The sequence below is a fragment of the Sparus aurata genome, chromosome 16 (genome assembly GCF_900880675.1).
Source record: "Sparus aurata chromosome 16, fSpaAur1.1, whole genome shotgun sequence".
NCBI lineage: Eukaryota > Metazoa > Chordata > Actinopteri > Spariformes > Sparidae > Sparus > Sparus aurata.
This window is the reverse complement of record NC_044202.1, coordinates 25,221,444-25,242,128: the sequence shown is the minus strand read 5'-3', so window position 1 is coordinate 25,242,128 and position 20,685 is coordinate 25,221,444. Positions and strand designations below refer to the sequence as shown.

Here is a 20,685-nt window from a genome sequence, read left to right as displayed (position 1 = left end):
AAGTAGACACAATACAAAGTGTGCAAGAAAAACTGAAATGACACAGCCATCCACCATTATTCCCTCAGAGCACCTAATTCACTTTATACAACCGTGCAACTGTCAATGTTCCATTTACATCAGTCAATTAACATTGTTGGAAAATCATCATTCGGGTGTACTTCTCCTGTGCACCTGTTGCAAATGAACACAATTCAGCAGTCCATTAGATGGGCCATGGCGTCGTTCACTCATTTGGGAGAGACCCTTTGGCAGCATTTGTATCAGCTCCATCTACACACTAGGCCACTTAATCAGTGATTTTGCTGGGCCCAGACACTTTGTCCCTCAGGCTGAAGTCTCCCCTAACCCTCTTTAAATCACTAAGGCTCTCACTTGACTTGATTGTTTACTTTGCTTGACACTGGCGACATTACACACTGTTTACAGCTTACTGTCTGACTCCCTGACCCTCTGTCCATCTTACTCCCTGTCTGTCTGGTGTGCATCGCATAAATAGAAACATTTGCAAAACCTCATGTTCAACAGTATGGAGTCAGCTGTTATTATAAGTCTGTAGAAAGCTGTACAGTGCAGCTCAGAGGACATTTACATTACATGAGCCTTTCATTCATTTATTTTACTGGGATGCATTTGTAAAATTATGTCTTGTATTTGAAAATAAGCCGCTAGTTAGTACTTTTCTAATGAAGAAAACAAACAGTAAAAACTTGGCTTGTCAAGGCATTAAAACAATCATTCTGAGTCATTACAAGCTTTGTGACTAATTAATCAAAATGAATCTCACATACCAATATTTGCTGTAAACATGTAAAAATATTTCAGGAGGTGGTATTTCAGGCTTGAAGTACTCAGATGGTACGAAAATTCCGTGCTTCATAAGTTGCACTTAATGGAGCTGCTGTCGACAGTTCTATCTAGTTCCATCAGTGTTTTTGTATTTTTATGATCTCTTATGATCTGACAATGTTATATAATTTTTGACCCAAAAAAAAACAAAAAACATTTGAAATATAAACTAATTCTAAGCATCTAATGTGTTAAGATTCCACCACTTACACAGATTTTACATGACTAACTTCAGAATAATCTTCCTCCTTTGCTTGGGGTAGATATAAGTGTGTTGTTTTGTGTAAGTTTTGTTTGCGTTGGCATTTGGTTTCAACTTTTTTGTCTTTTTTTGCACTTTGTAGTTTTCATCCAGTAAGGATTGGACCGGCCAATCCTTCACAGAATATCAACCATATAGGTCAAATGCCGTGGCGTGGTGTGATAAAAACTTCTGAGGAAGCCAAGTGAGACACAACCTCTAAGCTGTGTATGTTTTACGGGGGTGGGGGCAAACAATCGTATGTTGCAATTTATATGTTGCTATTTCATGTAGTCAGATGTTAGAGTGCCCAGCATCATTTTACCAGGACTTACACACGCTTGTTATCTGACCGACACTTTGAGTACCGACCCGCTCTCTCTCTCTCTCTCTGTCCCTCAGTCAGTCAATCACTCATACACGCACACACACACACACACACACACAGTCCTCACAAACATCTCATTAATGTATGCAACCACCCTCCCAAAAGCACAACCAGCTACTTAATGCACAGCACACATTTGATATTGGAAAAATGCGAATTCATTCACACACTCAATCAGAAGCCGTTAAGTTTTACGTTTTACGTTACTCCACAAAATTGCCCCTGTTTGCGCTGCCAGTGGCCTCATTGTGCCCCCTGAACGCTTGCTATTGGTACGCAAGGTGCAGGGCTGCAACGATGAGTCTCATTAAAATATCCTGGTTTTTCTTCACCTGCTCATTGTGCTTCTTTGTGCTCAGACTTTTTGCCAAATCCAGAGCCTCGTTAATCCAAGTTTGGCGCCAACAGTTAGCCACTTGGTGCGGACGTAATTCTCCTCATTGAAAGTCCGAAAACTTTTCTTCATCCCAGTACTGAGCTCTAGTTTTGGTGTTGGCCTGCCGTCAGATTTAATTCAGAGTTGCTGCTGTAGAGGCAGTTTAGTAAAATTATTTTTTACTAAATACTCCAAATCTCCACACTCCATAATTGCGTTTAATATTTTTGCTAGCTTACCAAGTATCGACACAAAACAACAACTTCTGTCATTTCATTCAATGACGTTACCGTACTGTGATTTGATTGGCGTGATGCCAACGAGTTTGCGGCTTCCCTTAACACTGTCCTGACCAATCACAGTGGAGCAGTGTCGTGACAAAAGCCTCACCTGATTGGTCAGTCATTCTTTTTTTTTTCACTAAGGGAGGCCAACTCAGCTTGGCCTCCTCACAGAGAACAGAGTGCAGTACCATGTTTTCAACGCTAATTCACCACATAACATTTAGAGGGGCGCTGTTTTACACATCATAAAACGCTCAATAATTAATGAAAAGAGACAAGGAGGAGACGACAGACACAACACAGAAGGATTACGTAAACTGTTTGAAAGTGTTTTTATTAAACGACGGTTATATTCTGAAAAAAGTGAGGAAGCCTGGCTTCCCTTGGCCTCTGCAAGAAAACGCCACTGGTCAAATGTGAAAGCAGTTTACTATGACCCATGTTAAATTTTTTTGTTAGGTAACCTCTAGTGGCCAAAGTAATTATTATGGCAGCAAAAGAAGACATCGGAGGGGACACACAGGAAAACACAGGACTTTCAGTCAGTTTTGTGAAAGCAAAAGTCAACAGTAGGTTATCATTATATACCAACCTAGTTAACTAACCTAGACTTAGGTGTATTTGTGTTATTGACGAACAGTCTGTGCCACTTCCTCCACACAGTTTATGGTTACTTTGTCAGAGCCATCTGCATATAAAAACACTTATACACAAACACTTTCAATGAATTTAATTCAAATAAAGTTTAAAATGAGATATCACCACATATATTGAATAGACACACTTTCAGCCACACGTGACTTCACAATTTCTTCATATCACAAGTGCAAATCACTTTGGCAGCACAGCAGGACATATGTATAAAAATATTTTTAAAGGGTAAGTAGGGAAATCAACAATCAATCAATCAAATATTCCTTATTTTTGCCCATCATCAGCTGCAAGATCAGCCTAACCAAAGGACAATGCAAGTGGTCGCACAACCAAGCCCTTCAGCAGTTGACACTAGTGCTGGACAAAAGGCCTAAAAGTAATGCCCTCTCTCCCTCAACCACTGGCTTCCTGAATACCGTGGCCTTTGTACGAGGTCAACTGCAAGAAATGAATCAAGCCTGCTGGATACAGCCCAGGTTTAGAAGATGAAAGCTGATCCAGAAGCTCACCTTTCCATGGTGGATGCAGTCAGCGAAGCATATGACCACAAAAAGCTGAAGTCCTCTGATCTAGCAACTGAAGCAAAACAAAAAGGCTGGAGTAAGCATGTGCTCCCTGTGAGGGTTGGCTGCAGAGGTTTTGTGTTCGAGGACAGGCTCTCCAACGGGCTATCAAGTCACTGGTAGAGGCTGCTGAGCAGAGAAGCAACTGGATGTAGGGGTGTCCCGATCCGATATTCTTATCGGATCTGACGCCGATATGCCCTTATCTGGGCAAATTTGTATCGGCGAACCCTCCAGTCTAAGCACCGATCCGATCCCTACCGGATTCCACCAGGCATTTCCTCCCGGCGCGCCATGTGATCACGTGATGCGCGCTGTGGACGTGCACCCGGAAACAAAACAACAACTACAGCATGTGCTGCAGCAGAGTAGAGCGCGTTTGAGGACAGAGGATACAAAATGTCAGCAGTTTGGGAGTTTTTTACGTTGGATTCACCCACCAGCAAAACAGCAAAGTGCAAGGTCTGTGCGAAGGATATTCCGAGGGGTGGTACAAAGGTCGCCAATTTTAACACAAGCAACTTAATTAGCCACTTGGAGAAGAAGCATGCTAAAGAGTATGCTGCTTTCGTAGAGAACAAGAAAAAACAAGCACCGCAGCAACAGAGTATTGAAGCCTCACTTATTGCACAGCGGAAATATCCCATCGAGAGCCCACAAGCAAAGACAACAACCCAGTTCCTACTGTTGTAAGTGATACAACCGCTTAAAACTTAAAATGATTATTTATTTAGAAGTTTTTAGTTGGAGTAAAATAAAAGAAACGCTTCTGTGGGATTCATTCTGTGTATGCTCTTCTTATTAGTTAATGTTTTTTTAAAGGGTTTAACCTGATGACAGCAATCATATCATGTAAGGTAGTATACAGCTGTTAAAATTATAATATTTAATTGCTTTTTTAAGCACTCTGTTATCGGAAATGTTATCGGTATCGGCTGACATGGAATTCTGGTATCGGGATCGGATCGGAAAGGGAAAAAACCATATCGGGACATCACTAACTGGATGCCCAGAGGAAAATTTTACTGCTCAAAGCTTGCTCCTTTATGGCTATGGAGCCGTAAAAGAGCTCAATGAGAGTTCTCGTTTCAGTCTCGTTGTAGTCTTTTTTGGTCTCAAACATTTCTCATTTGGTTCTCCTAAAATTCCTTAGGAGCAACAGGTGAGACTTGCGACTTTACCCCTTAAACCTTGCTCCTCTCCAGCACTGGGGAGACATTCTGAAACTGCATTGAGAGCTTGATGAGATCTCCTTTGAAACTTACAGGGAGCGAAAGTTGAGATTTTCTGTACCTGTTTCTCAGGAGAAACAATTGAGAAACAGGAGAAATCAGCCACAGCCTCCCTTTGGTCTCACATAGATCTCATAGTTGTCTAGGAGAAATGAATGAAACACTACTGAGATCTCTTTTCCAATTTTCATTTCCTCTGGGTGTGGCTGAAGAATAGAACAGGACTTGGGTGTCAAGATGATAAAAGCCAACAGGAGGTGTAACAGTGGAGGGTGGTACACCTGGGATGCCAATTGTTACCATCGAGCATTCTAAAGGTGTCGTTAGCCTGTCAAGAAAACACCAAGGAAGGAGTGTACACACCTGATGACGCCAGTGAAGCAATTACCCCTGCCCCCACTCTAAGGAATGATTGTCGATTACAGGATTGTAAAACTAAGTCCTAAAAGCTCAACATTGCATTTAAGGATATTAACCACAGCCCAACAGTTCTATTGATCTGCTGTTTTCAGTACACTTCAAGCGAAGTGATTAATGAATTGCCTACCGACTGGTTGAAAGTGCTCGCAGCATCAAACAAATTTTCCAACAAATGAAACAAATTTGGGTGGTCTGGGGTAAGGAAATTGTTATCTATTTAAGTACCATTTAACTGCATCAGAGCTCTGTATCCTTCATGGAGGGAGTCGATTAATATTCTAAAACAGAAATATCTCAGAGAGACATTGTTAGTTCAGCAGTGTTTTTCTAAAACACTCAGTATCTAGCTTGTACAATAGTAGTTCACCATTCACATTAAGTGTTATTCTGGGGTTTCTAATCAACATATCACACCTGACAGCAGCATTTGACACCACTTTATTATTTATCTGTTGCATTTGCTCTTGCATTCTCTCTGCTACAGTGCGGGCTTTTTGAGGAACTTTTAACCAACGTTAAATCTCAGAAGCCTCAATCACTGATCATTTGTTGCAGATTACATAACAGTACAGAATAACTACTGTGCATGCTACAATAACAGCTAACTTAATTTTTTTTCTATAATGGATAGACTTGTCAAAGATGTCAAAGGCACATATTTGACTGGAAAAAACATGTTCCTGTGGGCAAAAGGTCAGTCTCCTTCAAGCACTGACTTTATGAAAGGTTATTTTGTAATAATCAATAATAGATATTTGTTTTGCTGACATTTTGTCATAATGAATGGATTTTGTAGGTTGGGGTGGTGTAATAGTGCCATCATGGTACGCCTACTCCCGAGTCTGAGTCCCTACAATCAACCTATAAACTTCAGACCGAAGAGCAAAGCTATGGCAAGGAGCACTCTTTGTTTTACTATCTTTAGTTAAGCAGTAGTATACACCTAAATGTGTCTGAAATACAGCTTCAAATAGGCACATTAGAAATGCACTCACATTGCTTTTCTGGTCCTTTGTGTTCTTTTGTTTTCATGGAGTTAATGTGAAAAAAAAACAACTTAAAAAGGGTATACATAAAGGCTAATCATGTGTCTTCACATCAAAAGTTCGGTCATGTCAAATTGGATAATGGGGCCACAATGCAATTCTCCATCAAACAACACTCAATTACTCAATCTGCACACCATTTACAGAGGATGTGGAGAGCTTGATCCCTACACCCGCTCTCTCTACCTGCATCGAAATAAATTCTCACACTGAAGTATTCAAATCAAAGCAGAATACAAAAATAAAATGTGTCCGTAATTAAATTTCTTATCTGATGATCAGTGTTGCAGTGAGAGGGTGGCACAAAAACAGAAACGCTTTCCCCTGTAGTTACTATCTTAACACGCATCACATTTGACTTGACATTAAATCACAGTGACGCTACAGCCACAGTGCAGCAGTGGGTTTACCTGTGCATAGTTGTGTACACGCTGAGTGTCCCCTATTGATAAGAGATGAAAGATGGGGCAATCTCACAGCAGGATTTGAAACACTACTGTATGAGGTAGTTGACATCCTGAGGACCAACATCCAAGCAATTCTAGATGTTTTGCCTAAATTCCAAAGCCATTAACTGAAGCACTCCCATGTCAAGAAATATATCAGGTATTGATTTTGCATCCGTCCTCTATGGGGAAACTGTCTGCACCATTAGTATGTGATAGGCTCTCGCAACTGCATAGCCAGTGGCTTTGAAAATAACTAAGGGCAGAATGGTTTGTCAAATGGAATATTCTTTGACATGTCTTGTTATTGTTATTGTTTCATATGCTGTCAGTTGTTTTTTCTATGATTATTAGATTTGCCGTTAAAATACATTATTATACAAGCTCCAACACGTTTTTTGTGCACAAAGGACTGTATAGGAATATACAATAGGAATAAGAATGGTTCAGTTGTATGTACAACAGTATGAATAGTCTCTATTTAGCACTTGCTATCCTTGAATATGCTGACTTAACAGTATGTGATATTATCCAAAATAGTTTAAAAACTGTCAGATAGCCATTATAGTTGTTTTTCAAATTCTTCTTTTGCACCATAAAACAGCACATATATAGCATCTGTAATAGTAGATAGTAGAATAGTTTGCATTAAATCCGCCAAGCAGGTTATGTTTTCACCGATGTCGATTTGTTTTTTTTGGTTGGTTGGATTGTCAGCAAGGATCTTGATGAAAAAATCAGGCAGCTTTTAGGTGTCTGGTATCCATGAGTGAGTATAATTTGATGCAGATCCAAATCAAAATCCAGATCTATTCAATTTAAATATGGTTTATTTCATATTTTATTAGGCTCAAATGAATTAAAGGCGACTGTTTGGCCTTCGTAGAGGTACAGTATGTACTCTACTGAGTGTCATTCTAGTAATAAGAATGCATCACATAACAATGCAAAGACAGCAGACAATGAATCTGCAGCCCTACTTGGCTTTACGGAACTTTATAGTAAGTTTCAGCACATTGTTTAGCTGTCCAGCTGCAACCCTACTGTTCGGTCCACTTTCACAGCTCAGCATTGCTTCCAGGTGCAGCAGGCAGCTGCTTTCCAGTTCTAAAGTCCACTGTGCACAACCTGCTTGGCACCAAACAGCAGACAGGCACAGTAGGCAACAAGCTGGTGAATAGAGGCTCCAAATGAAAGTTAATGTTTCTCTGTAACTGCTGGATGTGTAAATAAGAAACTGTTTGCTAACAAGTTTCAATTTAACGGGTGATGAAAAGTTTACCCTGCCCCCAAATGGCCAAAAATAAAAACCTTATTGCAGGTTTAGTCACTGTGGCAGAAAGTCATTTAAGAAACCAACAAGAATACACTATTATAAGAAGGTTGTTTATCAGCATGACATACACACACGCCAGCTCTCTACAGTGGAAGCTGTCACTATGTTGCACCAGTGAATGGGTTGTAAATTAAAATGTGAGGCACTGTGTAACTGTTGGGACCCTGAAAAGCTTGTGCTGGCCCTGGGTAAATGCATTATGCTATAAGAGGATTTGGCGGAGAATACAATTTGAATGGTTTGTTTTCCTCCTTCTCTCAGGCTTTTAGCTGCAGTTTTATTATCTGAGGGAATTCTGCTCTCACCAACAGTTGGCCTGATTTGGGATGCCATGTCGACAAGAGCCTCCACTGATTCAATCTGTAACCGCACAGAGAGCGAGAAAAGAGTTTACCAGCTCGATTCAGTGATACAGAATACAGCTATCACTTTGAATTGAAATATTTGTGCATCTGCCTTTTGGGCTTCCCCATTTCCTTTGAGGGGTGATAATCAAGTGATAATTTATAAACACTGTTGATTGTAGTGAGTGTAAAATTAACAAGAAAATGAGAAGCCACATCCAACAAAGTCCATTTACTACAGGCATACAGGCCAACTGGAGTTAAAGTGCTGGTGTGGATTACAAGTGGAAGGAAAAACTTCCAGATTAGCGGTTGACAGCTCTTTCCATCAACAGAGTAATCTTTTTTACTCTATCTCTTCTATTAAGAACAGTCATTTAACACACAGTGTGTCATTTCTTCTGCTAGGTTTCTCTCAGTCAAAACAACAAAAACAAAAGACATAAGTCTGTTGACATCGTGAAGTAGCGTGGGATCATCTTTATAGTTAAATACTTAATGCAGAAGATCTATCTGACACAACTTCGGCAGAAAAGTTCACAGATAAGGTCATTAAAGAAAGTTTTACTCATGTTACTTTTAGTTGGCGCTGACTGTCTATCTGACTCTCACCTAGAGGTTATACCAACAGGCGACCAAATTAAACACACTGTAACTTGAATAAAATGAAGGATTCCTTACAGAGGTACTTGTTACATTTTATATCTTTGAGGAACAATTGACTTTTCAGAGTTAAAATCTCAGGTGTCAGAAAGAATTACTGGATGGATCCTCATCCCCACATGTCCTCTTTAAAGGCAGTAGTCAATGACACTAATCTAAAAGAGCAACCCAGTAACATGAGAGTTTGTGAACGAGATTGACGAAATCATGTACATTTCATGAACATTGGCTTGACTTGAGATTACATTTTGTGTCTGTTGCACAAACTGAAAAATATTTTCCTGCCCAAACCTTGCCACAGACTGGATGCTTACCCAGAATTCTGTTGTGACAGTCCTGGACTTGGTATGCTGATCACCCACCGAACAGGTCCCTGACTCCAGCACGGTTCATAAATACATTTTTTCATGAAGTCAAAGAAACATGGTGCTGGCAATAAAGAAACTCATGCTGACTCACAAAAACATTTTTTTTTTACACAGCTAATTTCACTATAAGCCGGTGAGTGATCATCTATGTCTTTCCTACCATAACCCCCATCAGTGATCAAGTTGCACTATGCAGATTGGCAGTCAGTCAAACCAGGCCTTGTGATGCAGTAAATGAGGGCATCAAGCTCTGTTAGGCAGCAGTATTCACAGGTGAAGCTGAGGCAGAAATCTACTAATGGAATTACAGTCTTCTTTGTGGTTTGCCATTATAATTTGTGCCCTGTCGATAATTGCTCCCTCGCAGGTATTTCTACATCTTATTTGGACTGGGAAACAAGCCTTAATAGGTTTCAGCCTTCAGGCCCAAAGGCCTTTTAGGCAGCGTCCTAAACCCTTTATATCAAAACACTGCTGGGTGTGTGGAAAATGTGGGCAGCCCACATTGCCTCCAAACTTGTTGTAAGCACTCGGACTGTTCTTGCCAAAATGTCTGGACCCTCTGTGTAAGGAGCATGCAAATGTGAAGGGAGGGAGAGCAAATGAGGCTTAACTGGAGCACTCAAGTTCCAAGGCCTCCAAATTCACTAGTTTTTCAGCCACCTCAGGGGAAAAAGGGAGAGCGCTGTATATCAGGGAAGGATTAAAGGAAGGAGTAAAAGTTTCTGAAAAAGGTGCGAGTATAGATAATGGACGAGAAAAGGCTTAAAGTCCTCCTGCAGTGGCCTACAATCAATCATCCTCTGTTGACTTCATTTCAAATTGCCAAAATTCCTCATTTCTATTCTCGCAACTGTTTAAACTTTTTAGACCTGCAAGACGGTTCAAACCAAATCCACAGACGCCTTATTATTATGTTAGTTAGGACATAGGGTTTGGGTATTGTGTAAATTGTAATAAGCATCTAAAAAGTATTACAAATAAGTTTTAATCAAATTTGAAATGGTGTTATTTAAGTTTTTGTAACTTTCCTAATGGTTTGAATTTGTCATGGCACAGTTCATCATGAAAATTACAACGTTAATTCCCAGAACAAATCATAAAGCATTCACATCATTTTGTCCAGCCAACCACTCAGTCTGCCTGTTTTAGTCTGAGCCAACCCAGCTCGATATAGCCTTTAGCAATCAGCTAGCTAACTACAGTATATATTGCTGATATTTTATCTCTCTATCTGCTCTTTCCATCATGATACGTTATTTTATTTTCCAGCTGTTTTCAACCCATTTGTGGTGGAGTCATCCACAAAAGCTCCTGCACATCAAGTACTACTTCCCCCCAAGCCAGTTCAGTAACTTGAAGTCTTGAAGCTAAAGTTATACCCTCCCTACCTTCACTTCAGCCCTCTCCAGACAGTACATCTCCCTGACATCCTAAACATGATTCATAATGTAAGTTGCTAACCAAAGATAAAGTTAAGCAATATGTTTAATGCAATATATTTACTACAGGGTGTCCGCAGGGTTGTAAAAGGTATTCAAAGGTAGTAAATGAAATTAGCAAAAATTAAGGCCATTAAAAAGTATTAAAAAGTAATAAACGTCATCTGACGAGGTATTACATTTTCGAACCACTATCCAACTATGAGTGTTTTTTCCATTTGTGTTAAGTGCAGGCCTATCTCCTAAAAACTGCGTGAATTTATTTATATAAATTATATGTGCAAGTAGGACCTGAGAGGTACCGATGATGCCAAAAGTTTGCAAAAGTTCACTACTGTTGACGAAGTCATGGGGAAATGTAATTTTTCGGACCTCTGGTTAGAGGACTCTAGATTCAAAGACTGGCTTAGGCCAGTAGTTGGTGACAGCCGAGAGGCTTATTGCCACATCTGTAAAAAGACAATGAATATCACCTGGATGGGAGTGCGCAAGGCACGGTTCAGGTATTGGTAAACGTAATGACCGGCCACCGCTATCAACATCGTTTGTGCCTCTGATTCATGTGTTCATGTCACTCTGCAAGTCGTCGATTCATTTGTCACAATGGAACTTCATTCAAAGCAGAGCTCCACCAAAGAGCCTGCAATCGTTGTGGAAGGTTATCTGATGTGTCAGCGTTTCCCCTATATGCATTCTGCTGCTGGATTTCCAGCGCTTCCGCATGATTTTTGTCGGTTTAATATCACGGGCGGATGGCGAATTTAAGTTGCACACAGTGAAAGCACTACACCCTAAGTTATATGGAAATCGATTATTATTGTCATTACTGCTATTTGTATAATTTCTACAAGCCACCGTTTAGGTTGAGTGACTGAAATCCTCGTCATACTATTCAAAGGCTGCAACAGGCGACTCATCGAACCGGGGTGAAGTTAGTTTCAGGTTGGCTATTCGGCGGATATTCACTCAGGTCCAGCCACGACTTTACTGAAGTTCGACCAGTGTTAGCAGCAGGAGGACGGTTAGTTCACCTCCAGAGCCTCGCTGAATCGCTGGAAGCAAATTGTATTAGTGAACTGGACGAATGAAACACACCTATTGTCACTGAATTTTATTTTGTTCTCAATAGCTTCCATGTCATGTGGCCCACTGACTTCTGAAACAGATTCTGTTTCCATAAAATATATATAATAATAAAGAAAATAACGGTAAAAAAGTTCTCTGATACTCAAGAGGTTAACATATTTTCAAGCAGCAATGTCAACTTCTACACTATTTTGTCTCATTTCTTTCTCATTCTGATTCTGATATTCTGAAAAGGATTTTTTTCCCAAAAAAATCTCACCAGTAGTCACTATTTAAAGGGTTATTTTTCCAAAGTTGCCCCCCCGGACCGGCCCCGGAGAAGTGGTGTGGTGTGTGCTCTTCCTACACATAACAATGAAACATTTTTTTGTCTTGGGTTAGGATTAGATAACAAATAATTGTTTATAGGTCAGTGTATTTATTAAGGCAAAAAACAAAGTATCCAGTAATAATGGGTACTTGATTTGAATTGTAAGCATTACTACACTTATTCACTCAGGAGTGTTAAGTAACAAAATGACAGTGATCTGTTACTTTATAATTAGTTACCCCAACACTGAAGTTCGAAAGGTTGCCACTACAGTTACAGCTCGAAGTCATGATATTAAAAAATATTACGAAGGTATTAAAAAAGGTATTAAAAGGTATTAAATTCAACTTAAGAATTGCTGTATATACCCTTTACTAGCATATTATTAGACGATATTTAAGGTTTTGTAACTTTTGGATGTTGTTGAAATGGGAAAAGAATGTAAACAAGGGACAAATAGCGGCTGAATGAGCTGGGGTTTTTAACTAGACATAAAAAAATATTTTTGCAAATGCTTAGTGAGACACTTAATGAGCATTATTACTATTCATAACCATTTTCCACAGGCTTTCAGGTAATGTAGAATATTTCCAGAATCCAAACTTGCTGCTGCATCCACAGTCAGTTATATAATAGGATACACAGTACACACAATACATATATATTGACACTGATCAGGCGTATTTCAGACTGAATCAGAAACCCAGATTTAACTTGTTATATTGGCTCCATGCCAACATCAGGAATTTGTACAGCCCTTTTTCCCTATCCTTTCTCTGTCTGACGGAGACCAACATACAAATTGCATGCACATCTAATGGCAAAAGGTTGTTTGAGTGCAACGCTTGACATACACAAGGAGACACGTGCGTCCCAGTTAGAAAAGTACACTTTGATACAATCTGACCCTTGGGAGGCCGGTTTTACCATTATCCAGAGGCAAGAGTGGAGCCTGGAAATGGAAACAAATTAAAAAAGGAAAGAAAATAAACAAGTCAACCCTGCGCTGCAAAAAATGTCTAGATTTATTTTTATGACTGTGTCAGCAACAGAGAGCTCACGACACCTGCAACAGTAAATAAACAGCGACGACATGGCAAACTCACCTTCACTGCTTCCTGAGAATGATTAAAAAAAAATCACTTGTGCTGCACGATTTTTTTTTTTTATTATTTTTTTTTTGCTTCCTCTCATCAACACTACTTTCCTTAAGTGAGCTTATTAAAAATGGATTTTCCTCCTTTCATGTTGAGGTTCTTTGTGCTTCCGTTCCGCACACGCATACACACACACAGGCACACAACTTTTCCGCTTCTGATGAACTCCCTGCTTCAATGAGCTCAGTAGGTTGGAGAGTGAAATGGGACCTCATATCAAAACTGGGAGGAAAAAAACTTGCTTTGATTTTTCACCCACTACCCCCCACTTTTCTGTGCAAGGGATGTCATTGACTGCTCTTTTCAAAGCAGCTTTATTTCATGCATTTTCATCAAGTGCTTCTCTCCGCTGTTGCCTCAAAACTAGTTGAAATCATAGCCCATTACTCCTCTGGACTCTGTCCATACTGGATCAGCACCTCATGTTCATGAGATTAGAATTCCTGATCATTTTAGTGCATTCTTGCACCTCCTGATGTGTAGCAATATCAATAAGTCTGAGATACTGTGTCCTTATTCTGTGTGTTTTTTGTTTTACTGCTACATACTTTGCTCTACAGTTCTTTGTTTTTCTCCCTCCCTCAGGTCAGTTCCTCTGGGTGAACCGTTCAGCCTTTGGTGGCCCCTGGGTGCTCAGTCCTTGGCTCTGGGGGGCCCAGGGGCCCTGTAGCCTGGACATGGCTGTGTTCCTCCACCCCAAGCAAAGTGGGCAATACACCATAAGGCTCGTAGAGCGGGACAAACCTCCACTTGCCCTCTTCTCCACTGACACACTGCCACGAATCACAGGGTAAGCACCTGTTTTATACACATACGGGGCAGTAGAACACAGAAAAAAAAATTGGTTTGAGTAAAGAGAATCAGCATGAAGTAGGCGTTCAGGTCCACCCACACCTGATGGTCAAAACCGCCCTTAACAAGTTCTATCTGCTTTCTTTATGGGATTTCGAAGCATCATGCTCAGGTTCACTGTGTTGGCATCATGTGAGCACTTGTATATCAGCCAAGAGATTTATTATGAATACTCCGTTCCCAGACCTGTGGACATGTGTTCCATTAAAGGACGAGATAAAAAAAAATAAAATACAACATTCAGCTAAATCAAAGGATGGTACCCTCATTGAAGCCTTTTTATATGGAGATGGTGTAAGAAGGAGCGAGAGCTGGCAGGGTTAGAAGGGAAGGTTGGCTGTTTAAAATACATGTAATTTGCTTTTGCAGCAGCTAGGCACAGATGAGCAATTATTGCATGCATATAACCTTCCTTTGTGATTAATCGTTAATTAACACCAGGTCTGTGCTCCTCTCATTGTTTCTTTTCATCGGACGCTGTGCAGAGATCCGTCTCAAACTGAGGGCAACAGAGTGACAGAGGCCAGGGTGATTCTTAGTTCAAAAATGTATTTTCTAAATGTGTTTTCAGCATTTTTTTTGTGTGTGTCGTAGGAAGTCAGAATACAAAGAGCAAATCTCAGCACGCTGCTGTGGACATGTTTCATGCTGCTTCTGTGTGTAATGTCTTAAGGGCATTGGAATCAAATGAATGCCATTCTTTCCACATCTCCCCTCTATCCATTGCTGTTTGTGTGTGGGAGTGAATGTCCACTGATGTTTGCGTGTGTGTGGGTGCGTGCGTGCGCGTGTCTGTGTGTGTTTATGTGAACATTCACGGCGGTGTAAGGGAGCATTGCGGGGATGCGCTCATTACATGTGTGACAGATTAGACTGTGCGTTTGTGTGCTCTCATTTGTAGTCAGCGGCTGCATCCACCCACACCATCTCAGCCGTGGAGACTCGCTCAGCCAAACGCCACACATTTCTATTCCGACGGGGAGGATGCTCGCATCATAAAAAGAGGGGGCAAAAACAAAAGCGAGAAGAGCCACCCGCCGACATTGAAAGAGTCAGTCAGCTTACTAATTGCCAGCCCGGGCCCTTGCCTTTGAATTTTAATCCTCTGTTTTGACATGTTTGCCCAATTCAATAGTCAGGACATTTAGCGCAGGGTTAGCCAAGAGGGAAATGAAACAGCCTTTGGCGTAATGATCATTTAACAAGGTCCTCCATACTTGAGGGCAGATCAAAACTTCTCAGCTGTCATGTCATTGATTTTCATTTTACCTTCGTATTAGAATGACTCATAGGTTGGAACAGAGACAGCAGCCATGTTCACATGTAACAAAAAAATTAAAAAGTACGCTCCCACTGGAGTAGAAATAACTATTTGGAAGCTGCCCACACAATGTTGCATAATTAACTATATGTTATCTCTGCTGATGCTACTTAGTGTAACAATGATGTCATGAAGGGAATTAAAAAGTACATTTGGGGTTGGTGCTGTTTCTCTTGTAATTTGAACTACATTGTTTTGTTTTTTTTCTTTACCAAATTCTCAATCAAAAAAAGCTACTGATTAAATCTAACACAAGCGCCCAACCTCAAGTTCAGCCATCTGCCACTGAGGGCGCACTCGCTTTGAAAGCCCTGAAAGCTGCTCCGCTGCCTGCGTTGCATGAATGTTGCGTCACATCTGATGGAATTGTCCAGGCACAACTAAATCTTTAAGAGTCAGTTCTAAATGGCAAGTGCTTCATCCTCTGCAAGTGCTTTGTGCAAAACTGATCCTTGCTTTTCTGTGGTGGCTTGAGAAAAAAAAATGTCAGTGTACTGTAGGGTGAAATAACAGTTAAAGGACCGGACAGCTTTTATTGTGAGAAAAAGAATAATATTAATATGGATATAACAGGTCAAGGTTTTAACCTGCAAGTTGAGTGCTGGTGAATATGTATGATATAAAACAGATGCCACTGCTCTGTTCCTTTTTTAAACCAAACCTTTATTTGTTAACAGGTTGTCAGACTTTTGAAGGTTGTCACATTGACAGAATGGAGCTCAGGTTCGGTCCATTAAACCAGTGACTTGAGTAAACCATTTGTCCAAATGTTACTGACTAAAGTTCCCGTTCCTATGTTTTGATGGAAGTGTGTTCTTACTACTATGTAGGTAGAATTTCAGGGTTAGCTTTTCATTACACCTCCCTTCATGCCCCTGCCTCAGATTTCATCACACAGTGTGTAACTATACCTGAGGGAGGCATATTTTGGAGCTCTGAACGCGGGCAGGTAAAGACATGACTCATCACACAGTGCGAGCTCTCGCAGTTGAACGTCAGCATCCCAAGTGTCTCTGTCAGCACTGAAAGAGGGGCAGGACCACAGAGAGGGAGGGTGCGATGTCCTCTTGTGTATATCTCCACATGAATTGTATGTGTCTCTGCACATGTGTACATTAATATCTCTGATGTCGTGTACCATGACTGGACCTGGCAGTGGTAAATTATCAGGGCCGTCTTGTTTTGTGAGCGAGGTGGTGGAAGCAGTCACAGGGCAATGCATCACACTGCTACATCCCATCAAAGGAATCTGTCTCACCCTACTTTATGTCATCCTATAATATTACCTCACACCCCATCTGTTACACATTCACACACACAGGATAATAAAGCACATATTATATGTGTGCGTTTTCATTTACTTTACATTAACACTGTATGTGCCGAATGACCTCGATTGCAAGGTGCATTAATGTGAATGCTCTTAGTAATGCACGAGTGTAGGTAACCGAACCATCGGGTGTGATAAAATGCAGTCATGCGTTAGTGTGGAAAGTGTTGGATGTCATTTAAAAGCACGGCATGAGAGCAGCATCATCTTAAAACTGATCCATGGCTTCTGGAATGCGGGGGAAGGAGGCATCAAAGGAGGCAAGTGTTAATGCTCAAATTTGACATACAGTTGGAACATTATAGCAAGTGAAATATGTTATAATATTAGCTGCACTGCGCATTCTCCCCTACATAATCCTGCACATTAAAGTAAAGCTGTAATATGGGGAAAAGAATCGCAGGGACATTATTAAAGCTCCGAGAGGAACTAAACATGATTGACTGAATGTTACAGCATGCAGTAGAAATTCAGTAGAATGGCTGAAAATGCATTAATACAGTCGAACAGTAGATACAATCTGTATGAATGGTGCATGGACAATTAGAAGATTTCATTGTAGCTGCCATAGTTATGATGAAGGTTGTTTCACACAAGCAGCATTTTTGTTTCAAATTGAACCAGCTGAAATCCCTGCAAGTAAAAAGGATTACTCTTGCCACTAACCTAATTATTTAATTTACCGTCCCATAAATGGAATATAAAAAAGCAGCTTCAAAGTGTCAAATGCATCTGTGTATTTGCTGCACACACTTAGCAGGTTGAATAATTGCCAACTGCTGCATTATGTAGCTACTTAATTAAAATATAGGAATCAATATGAACTGTGTATTAGGTAGGTTAGAATGAAAAATAAAGATGCTTTTAGCTTTTATTGGTCGCATGTCCAATACCTATTTGTTATGATATAATAAGCATGTGGACTGCAACATGTTGATGGCAAACATACTGTAAAATGTACTGCTTCCATGAGTCTGAGTTTTAATCATTTCATTATTAAGTTAGAAATAGTCCTGTAAATCCAAAAAAATGCATTTTCCCCTTTTTAATAAAAATAACTACAGTGTGACAGAACAGCAGAAAGTAGACTCAGGTGGCATCTGGTAATGTTAGCAGCAGGCAGAGGGGGCAGAGTGCGTTTCTTTTTGAGTTTGTTGGATGAATAGGCTTTTAAAATGATGAGAACCACTTTGATAAATAATATATTATTGTTATATTCTTCCTCTCAAGCTATTGGATTTTATCTTAGCCCATGAGTAAATGTTGCTGTAATCATGCCTCAGAAACATTTGATTTAAGTAGAATTTACACATTTAATGCGATTATCCAAGAGCAACTTTGACGTTTCTCTGTCCTCTATTCTTTTCTGATACCACACAGTAAAACGTCTTTATGAAGTGAGTATATAAGTGACATTTATCCACTCAACAGAGCATTACTTACATCCCTGTTTTTTTGGGTCCTTCAATGATGAGCACCAGACATGAGGAAGAGAGATCGGTCAACACAACTCCCCTTTGACTGGCAAAGCGATGCATTCATCCCCGGCAGGCCTTTGCAGCTCCTCTGCTCCTCCACTTTGTGCACACCAGAGCTGACCTCCCGCTCTATGACCGTGGACTCCACAGAGCCACGGCTGATTGGATCCTTATAGCTTTGAATCTGGGAGTGTTGCCAGTGGGAAGGCTGCAGTTGCTACAAGAGACGACGGCAGCTAAGAACTCCGGTTTGAGTTCTTTGGCCAGTGGTATTGTACATGACTTCTTAAGGCCAGGGAGGGAGCCATTATGGTCATATGGCCAATGCGGTACAATTGTAACTCCACAGATTTTTATTCCACGGTGTCTCATTTTTTTGCTGTGGTATTGAACATAGTATCGAATATTCATATTTTCATATATATATATAATTGTGTGTGTAATATATACATAGACATAGACATTTTTTTTTCTTTAATCGGGGAATACAGCATGGATCTTGATGAAAAAATTAAGGCATATTTAGGTGGCTGATATTTATAAGTAAGTTCAATTTGATGCTTATCCTAGAGTTATGAGTATTGGATCAGGCTCTGAGTGTCATTCCGGTTTGTTGGTCTTTCTCTTTTGGTTTGCACAGTACTGTATACACTCATCTCTTTCAAAGGCAACACTGGCTGACATTTACTTTTTAATTAAAAGGACATAACACTCTTCTCTTGTGTTAATATGCTGTAAAAAAAAAAAAAATCTCAATCCCTTCTTGTTTTAGTTTTAGTAGTCCTCTTTATTCAACCATAAGAAGATTACCCACAATGGCTATAATGGCCATTTAAAGTATATTACAGCAAGAAGCCAACATAAGTGTACTATTGTTATACATCACTCTCTGTAAACGAGCACTAATTACTAATTATTACTTTGTGGTGTGACCTGTGATAAATAGAGCCACAAACATTATGTAAGTTTCAGTCAAAGCAAAGAACTGAGGAGAATGTGTGTGGGCACTGGGGCTGATTGCACAGACACAGTGGCTGAGTAGGAATCCAAGGGGATACATTTGTATTTCTTGACATACCCTCCGTCTCTGTCTTCCTCTGGCTCCCCAGAAGCCTTCTTTGCTATTTTGCCGTTTCAAATGTAAATGAGACTCGTTATAGCATTGGCCACCAGTGCCACATCACTGTTCGCTCTGCCTTTTGTACCCGTTTCCAGAGAAAAAAGGCAGCAGCAATATCTTCATTGGCTAATACATTCTCCTTCTCTAAGCTTGCCATTTTCTGCACATTAGTCAACGGTCCATGATAAAAGCTCTCAGGCAAATTGAAGCCGGAAAGTGAATACACACAAGTACAAAAGAAAAGTAACAAAAAAATCAATAAGTCTCTCCAGGCTTCTATGGGTGTCAGGTACAACTTTTTATGTTATGTTCTTATATGTGTGGAACATTCAACCGACCATTCACTATGTTCAGCACGAAATGGACCCTTCTGTAGCAGGGTCCTCATGCTTCATTGCCTGTCGATAACATCAAATGCTGTAATTGTAGTCCAGGTGTGCCCAAACTTCTTCTCTTAGAGGGCCAAAGCTGAAACTTAATTGTGGGCAATGGGCCACACTGTTAAGATGCAGAATGATAGGCCTACTGAAATCCCAAGCACCCTTAATTATGTGTCAAATTCTGCACAAAGTGTCACTCTGCCTACTATATTCAGATTATCAAAAATAATTGATGATCAGGAAACATGCAGCAAAGAGACATTTTACCTCTCAACAGACAGTGATTTACTGTGAATGATATATTTAGAAAATAATGAATGATAATTTATGCTGCTGGAAACATTTGTCAGGCCAGAACAAAACCAGGTATCACTTTGGTCTGCGGGCCGCTCTTTCAGCAGCCCTGTTTTAGAGACTCCTTTGAAAAACACCCAGTAAGCATCAGTCTAACTACAGGGGAGACATTTAGATAGAAGACTAAAAGAATGCCAAATCTTTTCATCTCAGTACATGAGACGTTATTATTTTTACATCAAAATCTGATTATCCTGCATATTCTCACACACAGCCACATCACCACCACTGTGCTGTCTTTTTTCTACCTATTTATCTCATTGGGCTTTCCTCTGGCACAACACACATGCACACACATTACTCTCCATCTCAACAAAATATTATTACATCGCCTCTGTAGTGTTTTGGTGGCAGCTCCCGTTGGGACTTCATAAAAAGCTTTAGAAATGAAACATTTGAGCCTCATATAGGCACTCATGGGGAGAAAAAAAGCAGCCTATCCACGGATGAGTTATATCTTGTCATCCTCGGCTTGCACACTCCACAATCCTCTTCCTCTCATGCACACTCTCTTTATCTTTTTCCCCTTCTTCTCCACAGACAGGTTACATAAGGTGCTATGGTGTTTATTCCCACCCTTCCCCCGTGTTCATAGGACTTCCTTCTCATCTAAGGATCTCGATTCATTTTTCCCCAAAGTTGCAT

At 40.3% G+C, this 20,685-nt stretch overlaps 1 protein-coding gene across 2 annotated transcripts in view; it reads left to right on the top strand.

The window, feature by feature from the left end:
• Positions 1 to 20,685, top strand: part of alk (ALK receptor tyrosine kinase) — a 352,676-nt gene that overhangs the window by 210,692 nt on the left and 121,299 nt on the right. For both annotated transcript variants that reach the window (XM_030391467.1, XM_030391468.1), the window contains exon 4: positions 13,791 to 13,995. In XM_030391467.1, the coding sequence (XP_030247327.1) occupies positions 13,791 to 13,995 (205 nt within the window). The remainder of the gene's footprint in view (positions 1 to 13,790; positions 13,996 to 20,685) is intronic.